Source organism: Falco peregrinus, chromosome 7 (genome assembly GCF_023634155.1).
Source record: "Falco peregrinus isolate bFalPer1 chromosome 7, bFalPer1.pri, whole genome shotgun sequence".
Taxonomy (NCBI): domain Eukaryota; kingdom Metazoa; phylum Chordata; class Aves; order Falconiformes; family Falconidae; genus Falco; species Falco peregrinus.
In genome coordinates, this window is record NC_073727.1 from 39,673,904 (window position 1) to 39,693,458 (window position 19,555).

A 19,555-nucleotide genomic window follows, 5' to 3' on the forward strand; every position below is an offset into this window, starting at 1 on the left:
TAGTGAGGAAGGAAAGTGAAAATGCTTTCAGCCAGAAGTTATAAAGTTATAAAGGTGGAACCTCACCTGGTTACGTGAGAGGCAAATCTCTTGACATCAGAAACATGCACACAAGTGCCTTTATGCTTGTAACTGGAGTAAAATCCTGGCCCTGCTGAAACAAGTCAGAATTTATATCAAGATAGCATGACAGCAGTCTCTCAACAGTTCTTTTTTTCAGGACCTGTAAACTGCAACACTGACTGCTTGTTCATCATTATGCAGCACTGTAACACTGAAGTTGTCTAACAGTGCATGATCATCTTGTGGTGCAGCATCATAAAGATAATTTATTGTTGTCTTCTTTTTTCTGGAAAAGGAGGGTTCTAAACGGAAGGCTTCAGATTTTGTCTTTCATCCTATTGCTTTATGGAGTCTCTAAGTACTATCAACAAACTTGTATTTGCATGGAGATACAAATAGATGCCTTAATGCTGGAGGGGTCTGTTGTAGTCATCTGGTCTGACTTCCTGCATTGTAGAGGCATGAGAACTTGCCCTATATTTATATGCTGCAAACTCTAAACTTCTGTCTGAGCTCTACTGTAATACTTTTAATAAGTGGGATGGTAATTTTTCTGCTGTGGATAGTATTAATTGTTTCTCTAGAATGTGAGCAAGACCTTAAAATCTCCTTTCTTCTTGAAGATCTGTTGCTTGAAAAAGGATGTATTTATTCCCTGTTACTCCTCCAGGTTTTAAGTACTTCCATTATGAACCGTGAAGTTGTTGATGGAGTCCTTTATCAATGTTCTCTAAGCTAGCACAGGAAAGGAAGAGTTATGAATATTTCTACTTTTATATGTTCACGTGTTCATGTATACACTGCTGGAATTTGTTTTACACCATTTAAATCATCCCCTTCTCTGTAGGGACAGTATTTGCTCCTGTTTGGTTTATTTAAGGGTAGCAGCTGGAATTATCTCCAGAATTTTGAAAATTCATCTTTACCATTTATTTTCTCATGGTGGGCCAAATTTCTGCTTAAGTGAGTGAGTCTAATGGAGTTACATGCTGTGATGCTTTGTTCATTTTAAGCAGCCAAGACTGAGAAGATCTTCTCAACTGTCACTGTTACTTGACTGCAAAATGTCAAACTGGCTAGAACTGTTACCCTGCCTAACGAACAGCCTATCAGAAAATGGCAACAGACGTGAATCACATTCTTACCTGTTCTTGACTGGGCTGTGAATTATGTTATGGAATGCAAATTACATTTTGATAAGGTCCTGAGGTTCTGGATTTTGCTTCTCCTATGTAATTTTCAAGGGGCAGATAATGCAGAGAGACATCTTAATTTTAAGCTTTGTTTTTAATCCCATTTCTGAAATTAATACGGTTATCACCATTTGCATGAAGGGAAATAACTCTTACAGTGATGACAAATACTTTGTTTATAGTGTCCCCTTCCCTAAGCCAGTATAGTGGAGGTGAAGGTTTGCCATGAGACTCTGTTCTAGGCACTAACAAGGAGGAGTTAAGATTGGGCCATTTCCTATCTTTATTACAGTTTTCATAATGAGAGTGAATTAATGAGCCATTACTCTCTTCTCTCTAAAGGCTTTTTCTACTACAATGTGGATAGAAAGATTTTTATGATCTCTCTACCTACAATAGTAATTTGTCTTGCTCTGACCTTTTTGGCAGTCTGTTTTGACTGACCTGTCATAGCATCCCTTGTGACAGACCTGCAGGGAAGGAGTTAGGTTGATAAGCCATGGCAAACTCGGATGACTAGAAAGGTCATTGTAACCCAGCGTGCTGAATATAAAGGCTATTTATGTTCTCGTGACTCATTCTGCAGTTTACGAAGCTGACAAGTGTAGAGTGGGGTAGCTCAGGAAGGACAACCTGTGCTCCTGGAGATACTGGTCCTGGCTTACACACTTGATTCAGTCTCTAACTTTTCTGCTTGACCCTAGCCAGCACTTGGGATTCATTCCAGGTACCATGGAGGTCTAGTGGCAAAACTCGAGGTAGCCTGAATAGGAACAGGACTGAGTCCTTGTCTTTGGTGCTTTCTGGTTATTCTGTTTTGCACATAAGAAGACCCACACTTACCAAATGCTGTTTTCTCTAATGGCATGTGCATTAGTGAAAATGCCTACTGGTTTGTAGTGACTGTAGAATATATATTTTTGTATAGCTGTTTTGGGTTTTTTTTGGATTTTTATTTGGTCTTTTGAGTCAGGACAGGGAGGTGGTTGGCATTCTTTGTTTTGAAGGGAGTGGGTTGCTATCATGTTACACTCATTTGTTCAGTATCTACCAGATTTGAATAGAAGCATCATGATTAGGAAAGCTGTTTCATGTCTCTGCAATTACATTCTGTGCTGTAAATTCATTCTTCTAGACCCTTGTTCTGCAGTGACTTTCACCATATTCTTTGCACAGGTGACTTCAGACAACAGCAGCAGGTAAAGAGTGATCACTATCTTCTCTTCTGCTTTCAGGGAAAGAGCACTACAGCCAGGATCTGTTATTGCTGCCTCTCTCTCTCTTGTTTTTTTTTCCTCCTCTCCCCCTTTTTTTGGGGGTGTTGGTGTTTGTTTTGTTTTTTTTTAAACTGAACTGTCATTTGAAAGCACTTCTACATGGACATATGCAAACAATGCAATTAGTGTGGATTTCAGCATAGTATACCACTTACATCTGAGCACATCCTTTTTTCTTTATGGTCATTCCTTCTTTATACCATCTAAACTTCTTTCTTCCCTCTAGCTTCTATTTTCATGGCTTTGTTTCATCTGTCATTGCCCAGGATACCTTATCCTGAAGCTTTCAGTAGCTTCCCCTCCTCCAAATCAAAGGTGCTCCCTTTGTTTCATGCTTCCTCTGTGTTGTACTTGACTCATCTAATTCAGGGTTAAGTTGGTATTTGTGCCTGAAACTGTATGTGTTTGTATGTCCACAACTGCATGCATCAATATGGAAACTCAGGAGTTCTAGTGTGAAGCAAGTTTCTGTACAGTAATATAAATAGAAAACATTCTTAAATGTGTTTTGAAGTATATTGACATGCATCAGCTTATTCTGAGAACTTCACATATGTAAAATATGGTACATGTGTAGGACTAAAAAACCTGAATGAATTATCACTTGACAGTATAGAGCTGCAGACAGTGGAGTAAGCAATGAGATCCCGTGGTGTGGCACCACTCAAAACACGGTGGAAATTATAAAAGGGCTGTAACATATAAGAGAAATCCTCGATCCCTTTCTTCATGGCACTCTGAGACCAAATTCTGGTGTGCATTATCTCTTGTGCAGCCTTACTGAACCCAGTTCTCAAGTGGTAGACCTTAGTAGGGACTGACTGTGTTAATTTACATCATCCTCTTCCATTCTGCCATGTCTTTCTGCATTCTCATACTAGCAGATGATGCATTTAAATGGCAGGTTGAACTGAAGTGTGGAAGATGCTCAAGCTAATCAAACATTGTGAGGTGTCTCTGCAGGTGTTTTATAGCTGTAGCATGGAAATGCTAAAGATTTAATTGACTGAATGTGTAACAAGAACAGGAAATGACACAATGGCAATTCATTTTCTCCAAGAATACAGTGGAACACAGACTGCAGCAACCTTAATTAGATTTTCAGTTAAAACATTTTTAGCAAGCTTGGGAAGTTGAGCTAATTGAATCTGTTCTAATTTCCATCCTCCTGTTTGCCGTTTTTTCCTCTTCATTTTGGGAGGTTTCTCAAGAACCAGCTCTTGTTGTTCTCTGCTGATTGCAGTATGTGATGACAGATGGTAGGCAACATGCCGATGTGCAGGGTAGGTACACACAAGCCATAGGAGCTCCCACCTGTCTTCATTATAATGAAACTGAACTGGATCCACTCCAGTGACTTACGACTGCCTTCTCTTTCCCCTCTTCTCCCAGTCTTCGTCCACTTTAATGTGAGAATAAATTTGTTGTGTAATGCCCCAGACATTTATATGCTGTTGCAGTGAACAGTAGAAAGCCTAAAAGAGATGTGGCATTCTGCCCTGAAGAGGTGCAGGTCTAAATAATCATCAGTTTTTAGCATTCCTGCAGTTAGTACTATACACTGTTGTGATTTTTTTTTTAATTATTATTCCTTCTTTTTTTCCTGTGTATGTCTGGCTGATCTGAGTACCAGTTAATGCACTGGTACCTTGTTTTGGCATCTCTTGATCTACTAATTTCAAATGTGAATTAGTCTTCCCCCAGAGGGTGATAGTGACAACTTCTTTTAAAAGACAAGAGTATCTCAAAGTCACAATGTAAAAATTAGCACTTACAGGTGCTCTGTGGGTTAGAGGTGTATTGCTTTGGCACCTCTCTAAACTAGAAAGTCCTATCACAATTTACCTGCACGCTACATGTGTTCCCAGGTCCAGGCAAAGCTGGCAGTAGATACATAGGCGGTAGCCAGCTCTCTACTGGGTAGAGGATTACTGCTGTCTGAACACTGGAGTAGATGTTTTGGCAGTTTCTGTAGATCTGGATGATATGATGCTCTATGAGGAAAGATTTCCTAGATGTTCTGTAGTACAAGCTGTTTTGGATGCTAAACTCACAGGTTTTAAGAGTCCTTCCAGTTAAATTGATTCCAAAAACATTCAAGAAAGGAGCTTCTGAGAAAATTGGGCTTTGTGCCTGCCTGTTTCTCGGAATATCCTAAATGAAGCAAATGGTTAGCTTTTAGTTAGAAACCTATTTTAAGATACACATGTAGTCAGCTTCAAGTTTTTTAGAAATTTGTGTAATTCATGTTTCTTTTATAAAGCTTCTTGTGTTGTTAGGCCAAATGGCCTTTTACAAATTCCCATAACCTGGAAAGAAGGTACAAATACGAAAAGACCTGCAGATACTCAAGAGCTTTGCCAAGTACAGAAGCTTGCTGGATTGCGTAACTGAGCTATGCTTGTGACTCTCAAATCTTTAATTTATCATTAAAGGAAGGGGTTGCATTTCAAAGAGCAAATAGCAGATTCGTGCCCCTTGGGGTAGCTAGTGATCTGTGATTTTTTTGAGGAGGGTGGAGAGACAGGAATACCAATGAACACACCCAAAACAGAGTTGACTTTTCAGAGTGGACATTCGGTCCCCTCTGCAAACAGGATCCACTGAAGACGTTACAAGCTATGTCCCTAAAGTTGAGACAGCCAATGTTTGGCAATCTCCATTTAAGTTTTTTAAAAAGCAAGTTCAGGTTGTAGACTGCCAGTTTTGGAGGGAAATTTGTAGGTTATGGGCAGACCGTGGCAAAGCATGACTTTAGGTAGCTTTGATAATATGTCTGAAACTCCAGTAATCACTATTCTCTAACCAAACTAAGGGCTTCTCCTTAGCTAGTTATGAAGGGAGGGTTTGTGAGAGGAGCAGAATATACAAGCTAGTATACTGCATGTGTTTCATTTGTGTCAGAGCTTGAACCTTTGGAGGTTTAGGAGAGTTAGTCAATACTTTTATTTCTATATACTGTTGGGCAAGTAAACTGTCATTGGGTCAACTGAAGCTAAGTGAATTTAGGTCAAAGGCAGCTCACAGGAGCAAGAGAGAAGACTTAATTTCGGGGTTTTTTAGAGATTAAACAGCTTTGGCTCTGCTTGGAAAAGACAGGGGGTTTGGGTGTGTGTTTGAATGCATTGAGACTGACAAAGAAGAGTGCTCCAAATGGAACAAGTCAGGACTTTTTGGTTTCCAGTTGGGTAAGAAAAGACTCAGCTAGTTGTTTTCTGTTCCTTCTTACTTTGTACACGTTTGTCCCCATGGAGAGAGGAGATTAATGCAGTTCCAGGAAGGCTCTTTGGGGTGCAGTGCAGACAGCTGGAGAACTAAAACTCGACAGGCTGGCACAGAATGGTTTGCCATAAGCAAGTATGCCTATACAAATGCAAAAATAGACTCTGTAGATACAGATAAGTGCCTCTCAGGATATGTGACCTAATGAACTGTTGCAAATCATCTGGGAGCCTGCAGTTGGACATGAGCTGAGTACCTCTGATCAGGAATAAGTTTCCTGCCAACTAGTAGGATTTAGTTAAAAGGCTCATAGTTATTAGGTGTTCCTCAGATGCTACAGCCCTTCTTTCATAAGGAGCAAGGAGTAGTGAAGTCACAGCTCCAGGCACTGTTTGATTTGGTCACAAAATAAAAAAGAAAAGTCAGCATCTGAGCACTGAGTCAAAAACATCTAAAATACTATCCTAATTAGAGATTTATTTTAATATTTTAGAAATGTTGTTACTCTGTAATCAAAGTACAGCTTAGTCATAGTTCTAGCACATGCTAATTCAGATGTAAGCCAAACCTGTTAGTGTACATTTGCTTTTTTCTACACCATTTATAGTTGGAGGAAGCTAACATGGCAGGGCACACTGTTCTGTAGAGGAGGCCATAGACCAAAACTTGACTAATAGAAAGTAGATTATGAAACCACTTTTCTGGCAACTTGAACATTCAACAGAAGGTAAGTAACTGAAGTGTAATGCTTAACATGCTGAGTTGAAGGACCACTAGTGATCTGTGAATCTCTTCTTTATGCTTTGCACATTCATGCATGCACACAGAGGGCTAACAGTTGGGAACTATTTTGTGAAATTTCAATTAAAAGGCCATTCTTAACAGTATGTGAAGAAATATGCCAGCTTTCTTTAGAGGGTAAATGTGCTTCGCAGAGTTGTGAAATTCTTCTCGATTACTGTATGCAAGTGTTACTTTACTGAAAGTGATATACAGACCTTCTGGAATGTTACTTCTTTGAATATCAATTTTAGTTCCATTGTTCCCACTCATTCTTTTTTTTCTTCTCCCCCCCCCCCCCCCCCCCCCCAATTTTCCTCAGGGAGAAGTGTCTCCTTCCTCTCCAACTGGCTCTGGAATCGAAGAGCATGAAGCTGGCCCAACAGGCTCTAGCAGGGATGCAGGTATGGCTTTAGAGTAGGGGTGTGTTAGCAGGCAGTGGATATCAAGGAAACCTAGGCTTTTCTTTTGAAAAATACTACAGAAAAAATGTCTGTCCATGGGTGGACGTAACAATAATGTTCATGATTCTGTAACTGTTCAGAAGCTAGGATGCAAGTAAAGGCTAGTGATTCTGTGGAAGCTAAAAATGTTCTGCAGGTAGGTGGGAGTTCCTGGCTTTCAGTGTTGAAATGGAGATGTACCCTTCCTTGTGTGGCCTTGTGCTACTCTCAGTAAGCCTTGCTGCTGGTAAACATCTTAGAAACTAAACTGAGTCAAGTCTTGCTGTTTTCTTTGATTGGAAGAGAGGAGTGCAGTGCTTGAAAGATTGAGAGTTTAATAAAGGATCTGGGAGCTGCATTCTCTAGGTGTGGGCACTTTTCAGGGCATTTTGTACAGAAAACAGTAGGAGTAGCATCTGATTTGGGAGTTTATGAAATTGCAAAAGAAAACAGCAGTGCAGCACAAGCAACAAAAAGACTCTCTTGGGCTTGACAGTATAAAAACTAAAGCAGTTTACCTTTCTTTTAATTGGACAAATGAGTACGTATTAGTAAATACTTATCACTAGGGGGATGATAGTTGTGGAAGAGGCTGGTACACTGCTGAAGAACAAAATGCATGTCACCATTTTCCAAAAAGAAATTCCTCCTTCAAAGGGCAAGCATGAAGTTGTTTTGGGAGTATAAGGATGTAGCTGGATCATTCACATTTATTTAATTCAGCATATGAGGTGTCAGATGTTTGGTTAGAATGCCCCGTATTGGGGCACAACATGGTTGTAGGAGGCTCTGGTTAAGGAAAAAAGGTACTTTCTGAAGGATTCCTATAAATACTGTGCTCTGCCAGAAGACGCATAGCACCTTCTTGCAGCTTAGTACTCTGGTACCGTGCTGAGATCCTGTGCCCTGTGTTTCAGATATGAGAGGTGGGGGGCAGGAGTTGCTATCAAAGTGAGAGCAACAGTAGGCGAGTGGGACTTGGAACATGTCTGCTCTTGTGCCAGTATCGCCAAGTGAAGGAATTATGAATAACCCACTGCAGTATAACTTTCTTGGGAACACTCAGTGAAGATAAATTTTATCTTTTTACTCTTCTAACTTGCTGCACATATACTTGAGTTCTGTAAGAACCGGAACTGCAGAGTTACAGATTTGCAGCATGGTACCTTAAATAAGAGTGTCACCTCCTATCTAGAAGCCTAAAAAAGTAATCCAGGCAACAGTACGGTCTTTCATTGGCATTTGTGATATGTGAAGTTTTATGAAGGAAAAAAAGCAAACCTCACAACTGCTGCTATGGATATAAGTTAAAAAATAGGATAAAAATGAGATGAAGTAACACTTGAATTTACCAAAAGTAGGCCACGGGATCACAGGACAGTGGAGGTTAGCCAGGGACCTCTGGAAGTTGTCTGGTCCAACCCCCATGCTCAAGTAGGGTCACCTAGAGCAAGTTGTCCCAGACCATGTCCAAATGGCTTTTGAGTATCTCCAAGATGGAGACTCCACAACCTCACTCTCTCTCAGTGGAACTGGAGAATCAGAAGGGTAAATATGAGAAAACTCATGGACTGAGGCAAGTTTAATAGGAAAAGCAAAGCAGCATGTGCAAGCAAATGAATGTAAGGATTTCATTCACTGTTTTCCATTGGCAGTCAGGTGTTTAGCCATCTCCAGGAAAGTAGGACTCCATCATGTTTAACTGTTACTTTGGAAGACAAATGCCTGAACTCCCCTGTCTCCCCTCCCTTTCCTCCTCCTTTCCCTGGCTTTTGTTGCTGAGCAAGGTGTCATATGGTATGCGGTATCGCTTTGGTCAGTTGGAGTCAGCTGTCCCGGCTGTGTTCCAGGCCAAGTTCTTGTGCACCCCCAGCCTACTTGGCCTGGGGACCAGTCTGAGAAACAGAAAGCCTTGACGCTGTGTGAGCTCTGCTCAGCAATAGCCAAATCATGGGTATATTGTTAACACTGCTTTGGTTGCAAATCCAAAACACAACACCCTGTAAGCTCCTGTGGAGAAAATTAGCTCTACTCCAGCCAAAACCAGTACAGGCACAGAAAATAAGAAGTAAGAATGAACCAGTGAGATGTGCTACAGAGCTGAAGCTGGGATGGAGCATCAGTACAAAAGTGATGCAGGATTTACAGGGTGAAGTGGGCTGCTCGAAATCTGCACTGGGGCAGAGCAAGATTGTGTTCCTGGGAACTGAGACAGGGTAGTTTTGCTTTGTCACAGGAGCTTCTGAGAAGATTGGAGCTGGGAAAAAAACTTGAGTGGGTACATCTATTGCAGGAGGCCTGCTACTAATAAGAGGCACCCATGAAGGTAGTTACTAAATGGAAAAGGCATCTGTAGTAGAACTCTGAGGAAATAGTGCCACTGGCTATGTTGGGAGATACTGGCTCAGATACTGACCTTTTCTAGGCAAATGAAATCTGATCTGTCTGAAATATTCAGTCTGAAGTTCAGTGAATCTGTACTGAACACATTTCTATGTATGTTTGTGGTCCTCATGCCTTTCACTTGCTAACAGTACTCTTCCTCCTGAGGACTTGATTACGTCTATTATTAGTCGAACTTCTGAATGACACAGAACGCATCTTGTCAGTGATCAGAAGTTTCACCTCCACAGTGCTTGTGCTCTGTGCCCTGTCAGAGTGAGTGGGATGATAGCTGACCGTCTTCTGCTAGGCAGGGTATCTGCCCAGCACTATAGCGCTGGTTTGAGGGCAGGATACTGGCCAGGGCGAGTGCGTGGGTGGTGTTGGTTTTGGGGGTTGGGGAGGGTGCGAGGGTTCCACCCTCTTCCTGCTTCTAAAATGTTGAGACTTTTTGTTGAGGGCATTACTTGGAATGGTTTATGATCTCTCACATCAATTACTGGTGTCTGTTTTCTTCTGGTTGCTGGAGAAGTAGGATGGGGAAAGATGATACCAAAATGGCAGCTGATTGGAAGGATGTTAACCATCCCCTCATTGTGGCACAGATCTCCCAGTTTTGCTGTACTTTTGTATTTTATACTATTGGATCAATTTGAAATTTGTACATAGAAAACTTAGCCACCATAGTACTAAACACCAAGAGGCTTGAATGTAGTATTTTACAGCAGAATTGGGCAGAGGCAGTTTTGTCTCAACCTGTACATTGCCATTTTCTCTCTGCAGAAGCTGCTGTCTGATGAGAGGTTTGTATCCGTGGAAACAGACTCAGATGAGAAACAGTTGCTTAATCAGATGCTGAATGCCGTCAAAGTGACTCCTTCACTCAACGAAGACCTGCAGGTTGAAGTGATGAAGGTTAGTGTTTCACGCACGTCAGTACTTGCAACAGAGGCTGGGTGACTGAAAGCTGGGATTAGCAAATAAATTAGCTGTTGCCTTGGAAATCTTCACCTTGGGACAGCATTTGATTCCCTCCTTACTGCTGGCAGATGTCAGTTGTTTTCATTTCTACTTGGTTTGTGTTTCCCTGGGTTAAATAGAAGACAGCTGATATTGAGAAGTCGGTGCACTGGTGGTCCCAGTTTTAGCAAACTGAAACAGGACAATCGGTTCACTCCATGGGAGTTCACAGATAAATGGCTTGTAGATCGGGAAGTTTGTGTTTGGTATTGAGCTTTAGTGCTCATGAGGGTGGGCTGTGCAGGTTTGTAATTTTTTGTGCGTGCGTAGTTGCTTTTTAGTTTGTTAGGTCTGTGTTCTCTTTGTAAAATGCTTATGATAGAGCATGATTTTCAAGCACCAAAATGTCCCTGGACTAGTGCATAAGGGAAATTATTCTTTTGTATACTCAGTGAAAACTTCAATTTCTGCAAATGCTTTAGCATTCTTCTGTGTGCCATAGGAAGCTCAGCTGCCGGGAGGTACTGTTTTGGAGGAGAGATGCTGTTAAATTTCCATGCCCTGTCATTGGGTTGGTTGTATGACTTGCCAGTACTGCCATAAAAATGTGACTTCCAATACTGTATTATTTGTGTGAAGCAATATGGTGTTGGCTAGTTCTCAGATGTTTGGGTGTAAACTTGGTACTACAGGCTTTGTTGTGCTATAATTGGTCAAAACCATTCTGGAACAAACCTGGAGGTCCTTTTTGCATGTTCACTATACCTAGTACCCACTGATATATTTGGATCTAATACTTTACTGTCCCTTACTTCTGAGTGCACAGATTAGGTATTTTATTTCTTCCTTATATGTGACATCCTTGTTCTTATGAATATATGTTGCCTACCCTGAAACTGCTCTGTATTAGCTGTACTCTTTGCCACTGAAGATGAGTAGCTGAGTGCTATGTGCTCAGTGTCAGAGCATGCAGAAGAGTGAGCCTAGCAGTAGAAAAAAGGGAGGAGGATTTGTGTGGACTGTTACCTGTTTTATAGGAGCAGGCTTCTGCCCACGTACAGGCTTAACTGGTGGCACCCACATCTGCATTCCTAACCCAGCTCACCTCTTTCCTGCCCCTTTTGTCTCTACAGTGGGAAAGGGGAAGAGTTAAGAAGTAGCACTACTGAACCAGCAAGTCTTCCTTGGTATACAGTAATTTTTTGCAAGTCGCTTTTTTAGCTCCTTGAGTGTGGCAGAGTCAGAATCTGCATGCGCACTCTTTCTTTGAAAGCAGTGATGTGCATCTGTGACACATTGCCCCCACACTGAGCAGACTGTGAGCACTGTATTTTACTACGGTTACAAAGATATTTCAAGAGACCAGAGGGCCAAAACATATTGCAATCAGGGCAGTTAAAACTCAGAGGCATTAAATCTGAGCCTTGCCTAAAGTCAAATCAAGTAGAGATCTTTTCCCATTGTTAACATGAAGGTTACAGATGACATTGCAATACTTGAAAATGTTGTAGCTAACCCCAGCTTTACTGAATGGCTAAAGCCTCTGGGGTGTTTTCAAGCAGCTGGTTGTAGCAATGCATTTATATCCCTGGATCTGCTAAAATGTGTCCTCGAGGCAGCATATGATTGTACATTAGACTGTGTTATTCCATCTGGAGGAGATTGAATATATCTTTATCCATTGCAGATGTTAGACACTCCTGAGTGTGAGCGGTTTGTGTGAAACTGGGTCAGCAGTGATACTGGCCTGGTTCTTTGTGGCTTGCTGCATGGTTGCACCAGTCTCACAGGTATTAAGAAACAGAGGTGCAGGAGTACAGACTTCACTGTAAGTTGCTGGCATGTAAGCTCCTAAAATCACTTAAATATTTAAAACATTTGTTTTCAATAATACGTGAAGTGTGAATTTCTGACGTACATTTACTGGGAACAACAGGAGATATTTTGCATAGGACTTTTTTTAAAAAAAAAACATGTTTGTTTTGATGGTTTATTGTCATCCACCTGTATTGCAGATGCAAGCATGAAGAGATTTGATTAGCTGAGGAGAAGAGTCTGTAAACTTTTTACATTCAGATGACTGCAAGTTGGAATTGGCAGTGAAAGGAAGAACACAGGAGAGAGGCATAAGCGCAGCTGGTTGCCTTGCTTGATCTGCTTTTGGAACCTGTCAAATATTATTGTAAAGGGCCAGCATTAAACAGAAATGGCATAGAGTAACGATAATGGTTGCTGTAAATAAATGGAGGGGAGTACTAGCTGGACCAGTTTTGGCACTAAAAACCCAAAGCATTTGGGGCCAGTTGTAAAAGTGGAACAGCACTCGCTAATTTATGGCTAGGTACCAAATCCTCCTTATTTTCAAGGGTGAGTGTCATGGCATGCTCTACAGAGTCCCAGGTTGGAGGATCACAAAAAGCGTGCTGACAGTGTTTAAGCTTAAGAGCCAGGGCTGGGAATGGTGCTCCTGGGCAGCCAGGGAAGATTCATACTGCCAAATGCAGCTGTCAAGATGAACTGAAAGCTTTCCTCTCTCACAATACATCTCTCCTCTGTGCTAGGTGAGGCGTCTCTTATCCTTTTTATAAACTTTGATTTAAAGTGGAATTTTACTTTTTGTAATAAGTAAATATTAAACTGAACTCCAGGTTGGGGACTGCTGCGGCTATCTCTAGTTCTTCTGAATACCAGTTGTGGGTTGCACCTTTCTCTTAGATGTTTCATACAGAGTGATTATGCGGGGAAATTCCCCCCCTTGAATTTCCAGACCACAAGTGATAAAGTCCTTGTTTATCTTTCTGCAGGACACCCTTATTATTACTAAGCAATGGGTAATTCTTATATCAACAGCAGTTTTGTGCCCAAAAGAAGGCAGTGGTCTTTTCAGTGAGGAAGGGGGAAACACTATGCTTTCTCTGTGATGTGAATGAGCACCTGTAACAAACACAGGTGTACTGACTGCATTTGATTTCCCAGATAGTGAAAGCAAGCTGTCTGGGATTTATAGATTTTTCTTTCAGGTATTGACCTGTTGAGCCTAATATTTCTTTAGAATATCTCAAAGACTGCTGTCAGTGTGTTCTCTGTACCTCTGATACATTTTATGACAGAGATTTATTAGCATTTTCACACTGTGGACTAAACTGAGCTTATTTAGGTGCTTTAAATCATATTAAAAGATACTGACAAACCAGGTAATCCAGAAGGCTCCAGAGGGAGCAAGCAGTGTATGTGACGCAGGGCCACTTGAGCGTTCACCTTTGACATTACCATGATACTTTGCTATTACACTGAAATGCCCTCTAATATATGTATTACCAGTTTGTGGGTTTGCTATGCTCAACTGGCAGTATCAAGGGAATGAAAAATCACACAATCATACAGTGCCCATTTGTTGGTCTCCTTGTAATACATCAACAGTATCACAGAATGGTCAGGGCTGGAAGGCACCCCTGGAGATCATCTAGTCCAACCCCCTGCCAAAGCAGGTTCACCTACAGCAGGTTGCACAGAGTCGCATCCAGGTGGGTTTTGAATGTCTCCAGAGAAGGAGACTCCACAGCCACTCTGCGCAGCCTGTTCCAGTGCTCTGTCACCCTCAAGGAAAAGTTCTTCCTCATATTCAGGTGGAACTTCTTGTGTTTCAGTTTGTGCCTGCTGCCCCTTGTCCTGTCACCGGACAGCACTGAAAAGAGTCTGGTCCCATCCTCATGATGCTCGGCGTTAAGATACTTCTGTGCATTGATAAGGTCCCCTCTCAGTCTTCTCCAGGCTCAACAGGCCCAGCTCTCTCAGCCTTTCCTCAAAAGGGAGATGCTCCAGTCCCCTCATCATCTGTGCAGCTCTCCGCTGGACCCTCTCCAGTAGTTCCCTGTTTCTTTTGGACTGGGGAGCCCAGAACTGGACACAGCACTCCAGATGGGGCCTCACCAGGGCAGAGTAGAGTGGGAGGACAACCTCCCTCGACTTGCTGGCCATGCTTCTCCTAATGCACCCCAGGATCCCAGTGGCTTTCTTGGCCACCAGGACACTGTTGACTTATGGTCAACCTGCTGTATCCACCAGGAAGGACTCCCAGGTCCTTCTCCGCAGAGCTGCCTTCCAGCAGGCCAGCATGTATGAGGATGTTATGGGAGACCATGTCAAAAGCCTTGCTGAGGTCAAGGTAGACAATGTCCACTACTGTCAATCCATCACAGAAGGCTATCAGGTCGGTCAGGCATGACTTCCCCTTGGCGAACCCATGCTTACTGCTCCTGATAACCGCCTTTTCCTCCACATGCTTTGAGATGACCTCCAGGATGAGCTGTTCCATCGAGGTGAGGCTGACCAGCCTGGAGTTTCCTGGGTCCTCCTTCTTGCCCTTCTTGAAGACTGGAGTGATGTTGGCTTTCCTCCAGTCCTCGGGCACCTCTCCTGTCCTCCATGACCTTTCAGAGATGACGGAGAGTGGCTTGGCAATAGCATCTGCCAGCTCCCTCAGCACTCGGGGGTACGTGCTGTCGGGGCCCGTGGATTTGTGGGTGTGAAGTTTAAGTGATTTCTAACATGATCCTCCTCAACCAAGGGAAAGTCTTCCTTTCTCCAGTCTTCGTCTCTTGCTTCCAGGGTCTGGGACGCTTTGAGGACTGGCCTTGGCAATAAAGACTGAAGCAAAGGCGGCATCCAGTAACTCCCCCTTCTCTGTATCCTTTGTCACCAGGACACCCACCTGATTCAGCAGTGGGCCCACTTTTTCCCTAGTCTCCGTTTTCCTAACATTCTGCTTGGAGTAGCCCTTCTTGTTGTCCTTGATGTCCCTCGCCAGATTTAATTCCAAATAGACCTTAGCTTTCTTCATTGTATCCCTGCATGTTCTGGCAACCTATTATCCATGGTGAACAGCAATTTCATTTAGGAAAGGTTAGTTTATTCCCAGCGACTCCAGCTCGTGTTTGTTAGTGGATTAGATGTACTGCTTGCTGATGGGCAAAATTTTTATGGTTTTCTTTTGTAGGCATTCAGTGAGGAGTCAGCCAGAAGTCTTTAATCTGTGAACGAGGTTTAATGAACCCTTGCTAAATCTGCTGTGTGAAGGCAATCTTTTCTCTTTGTCTCTTCACTGATCCATTAATACAGCATTTGGCAACTGTCCAGTAATAATACTAGCCAGCTCTTCTTGTGATTTCAGTTTTCATTTTGGATATATTCAGAACTGAAATCTGAACTAGAGTTCTGTGGAAAAACTTAGCTTGTGTAAGGATAGGCAGAATGGAGCAAATGGTTCTGCCTCTGAAGTGCTAGTTTTAGGTTGGGTATTTTTAATTGTTCTTTCCAAGATCACTACCAGAATGCTTTAAAGATGCAAAGTAATTCTTCGAGTACTAAGCCATCTTCTAGTCTTTATTTATTTTTTTCTGTAATAAATAATTTTATGGACTGGACCCCAGTTACGGTGTCATATTAGTAATTTAAGAAGGTCACTGTTGAAGAGATACAAGGTGTAGTAGAAAGTTTGGGGTCAAATTTTTGTTGGCGGTTAGTTTTTAACAGTCATAGTTGACCTGTGTTAGGTTCTGCACAACCATGTTGCTCATGGAGATGATTCTGATCTAATGCAAATATTGGATTAAGTTGGATTGTGCTTGAGCAACTGAGCAAAACTTCCTGTTAAATTTTTCAGAAAACTTGGCAGGAACTTTACCGTTGAACAGGAAGCCTAACTTTTTTCTTTTTCCAAGACGTGGAGGGTTTGATGGGGAGCTAGTTATTAGTTAACCTTTTTTCTTTGGCCCTCCATGACAGAGAACATACCGTATTATGTATTTGAAGAGTAGTTCTAAATTGTTAGATCGAAAATGTTGACAGAACACAACTGTAAAATCCTAGTCTCTGTGGATGATTGTTCTGCACTTTTTCATGAATACTGGTAAATGAGCTGATTACTGTAATAAATATCTGTATATTTAAATATAGTGATTTAAATAAATCATTGTAAAAATAAAAGATATTGCACAAATATCTATATCTTTGAATTGTTTTAAGGTTAATGTTTATGGAGTGTATCTTTCCACATACAACTTGGTTATGCTTAACAGAGTGTCATTTGCAACTGTTCTTTGTCTTGAACTGTAATATTAAATGGAGGAGGAAGCTGGACTGAAACAACTTGGATTTAAAGGTGTATGTAAACTATGTTATTGCCTGTGCTGCCTCTTTGTGGCAAGACATGTTTAATAGTTTTATATAGGAATAAGAAGAGTGATTTCGCTGCCTGTTAAAAATAATAGTTCATTGGTGCAACAGTAAAAATTTAACTGGTAGATGGAGAAGAGAGACTCATTATCAGGGTGAGAATCAGAAACCCAATTGCTGATACATGCTGTTAATCTACATACTTTAATTAATATATCATTTTGGAATAAGAGATCATTTTTTCCCCTCAGTATGTGTTATGCACTGCATTATTGCAAACATTTATCAACATCACTTGCAATATAAATTGCAGTTCAGTCTCTTTCTGAGCAGAGAAGGACTATGTTTCAAATAAAGTAAAAAATAAAGACCATTATTCAACTTACTTGCATGCTTTAATTCAGAACAGGTTTAAAATTTATATTAATAAGAAAAAATGTATAAAATGCTGAAAATCTGTGGAAGAAAGTTTCACCTGAGTGTTAGTTCTTGTAACAGTGGTGACTGATATGAGTTGTCATAAGCAGTAACTGAGTTTTGTCCAGTCCATAATCTAGAGATGTGTTAGCAGTCTGCACTGCAAAAGACTGTACTCTTTAAAGACTTGCACGGTCTCATGCAAATAAGATTCTTTTCTAAGATCAGCCCTGCCTGGGAATGCTAGCTAGAGTTCTTAGTGCTTTCTGTGCTTAGCCTTTTCGTAAGTTAAATTATTGTAATGTAGGCCAACTACAAATCCAGACACTCTTGGGTTTACTTTTCTGGTTTTGGTTTGGGTTCTTTTGGTGGGTTTTTTTTCCCTTTTGGTTAGTTTTTAAAATCATTGTATTCACGTGCTTAGTTATGAGTAACCAGGTTAATTCTAATGGATTGAGTAATCTACCTTGCATGTTTCAAGATAAGCTCATCCTTTCCCAAGTTAATTAGAACTACAGTAAATGCCTAGTACTTACAATTAAGATTGTGGTTAAAAAACTCCCCTGGTTCTTAGGCGTCTGGCCACTGTAGCAGAAATTGCAGTTTTGAATTAAATACCTGAGCTTTCTCCTTAATGGCTACAAAAGAATGAGGATGATAATGGCCTGAATATGGCCAAATGGATACTGGGTGGGTGCAGCCTAAACCAGTCAGTGGTAAATGCAGCATCTCAAAAATCCAGCCTCTTTCCAGGATCTGTGGCTCTTTCTCGGTACCTTTCTGTGCTTGAATTCATAGGCCTGAGCAACCTCTGGGGGTCTGGGCAGCTGTGTGACTAAAAATCTAAGCATAGGGTCGTCCTGTCTCTTAAAATGTTTGCAGCATAGACAAATTGGTGCAATTTCTTGCCTGGAGTAATTCTGACACAAAAATTTTAACCTTCTAAGTGTTCCCTCAGCTTTGAGGTTATATAGGTGGTTTTGGACAGAGAATGCACTCATTCTGTCATGTTGGAACTGTCCTGCTTGATCTGACGTAATCAAAATCATTGGGGTTGGGCACAAAAAGCAGTAATTGGAGCAATACTCTACCATGGGGCTGAAACAATCACAGGAAGGGTAAGGGGGTGGGATTCCTGTCTTCTGTCCTCTGTGGTCATTCCTTCTGCAATCGTGGATGCATGGATGGATAGCAGAAGGGTTTCTTACTCCAGGTTAACTCAGCAGTAGGTTTCTTTCTGGGTTTTCTGATAAATGACTAGTCTTGTGAAGAGAAAAAAAAACCCAAACCTGTGATATGGTGTGATCAAATACTGTATTGCAGTATATATGCACAAGAGTAGAGTTAATAGTGCACAGATTTTGTTGTTTATGTAGAGTTTTTTGTGTGTGTTTTTGGAGTGATTGTGACAGGTGTCTTTTTTGTAGCAGTGCAGATTTTGCAGAAATAAAGTCCAACGGTGCCTGTGTTTCTTCATCAGAGCTATTCTGTGCTGTGCAGCATATGCAAGCAGTGAGTCATTGGGTCATACCTGCAGGTTTTCCAGTGCCAGTATGGAAAGTAGCAAGTACCTAGCTCTGGAAAGTGTCATTTAAGACCTGTCCAGTGTGGAAGTACAAATTCTTACAGACTTTCTTTTGTCTTAGACACATACCAAGAACCTGGAGCTTGTTTTACCATTAAGAAAGTGAATAGGAAAGACATTGTGTGATCACAAAACCAGTTACAGAAACCCTTCAGCTTTCATCTATTGCCATTTAATCTTTTCCTTGCTGCCAGACATTAATGCTTACGGAAGGTGACAGTGCCAAGTTCTGCCAGCCAAGTTGGCCACGTAACAGTGGCAGGGAAGGGCCATTTGCCATAGCATTTACGTGCAATTATACATGTACTCCAGATGTGCCACAGGTAACATGCACCCAGCTTAGACTTTCTCTGCTTCTGAGATTCCCCTGGTAAGGCCTGCTGCCACCATAGCTGTTAACACCATTTGGTCCTGGGGGCAGCTGAGGAGAGAACTTGTGTCCCAATAAGCTGTTCTGATACTGTCAGCCAGCTCCTGGGGATCCTCTTCCCTAATGCTCCTCACCTGTATCTCTTGGGAAGGGGGAAAAAGATAATTGAAACTTCACGTGGCATAGTGGTTGATGTTGCATCTGCAAAACCAGCTTATCTGTTTTTTTAGTATCTCTTTCCTAGATGCAGGTCAGGAGATGATCAGGGATAGGGTGAAATCCTCTGGCAGGACAGACAGCCTGTGGGATGTCACTTCTTAGGTTGTCTTCAGGCTAACTTCTTGTCAATTAATCTAGTGACTTGGAACAGTAATTTTAAATTAGCTGTTGTAAAGTGCATTGCCACACAGGAAATTCCCCTGATGTAGTTTTGGTGGAACCTTGCATGTATATAAGAGTAAGGCAATTTTCTTCCCTCTCTCCTGCCCAAAAAATTCCCTTGTTACCAAGAATGAATGTCAGAATTTTCCATCCAGGGGATATACATTTTTTTTCCTTGACAGCTCTGTGTTTACTTATACCTGTGTTGACATCCTTTCTGATTGTTTTGGTAGTGGATGCATGTAATTTCATTTTTATTTGGGAACTCTTGAAACTTTTTGTTGGTATTTTTCAGTTTGGTATTTGTT

The 19,555-nt window shown here is 41.5% G+C and overlaps 1 protein-coding gene across 4 annotated transcripts in view; it reads left to right on the top strand.

The window, feature by feature from the left end:
* The window catches only part of ARFGEF3 (ARFGEF family member 3), a 96,726-nt gene that overhangs the window by 10,926 nt on the left and 66,245 nt on the right, over window positions 1–19,555 (top strand). For all 4 annotated transcript variants that reach the window (XM_055810551.1, XM_055810553.1, XM_055810554.1 and 1 more), the window contains exons 3-4: window positions 6,858–6,939; window positions 10,144–10,275. In XM_055810551.1, coding sequence (XP_055666526.1) covers window positions 6,858–6,939; window positions 10,144–10,275 — 214 coding nt within the window. The remainder of the gene's footprint in view (window positions 1–6,857; window positions 6,940–10,143; window positions 10,276–19,555) is intronic.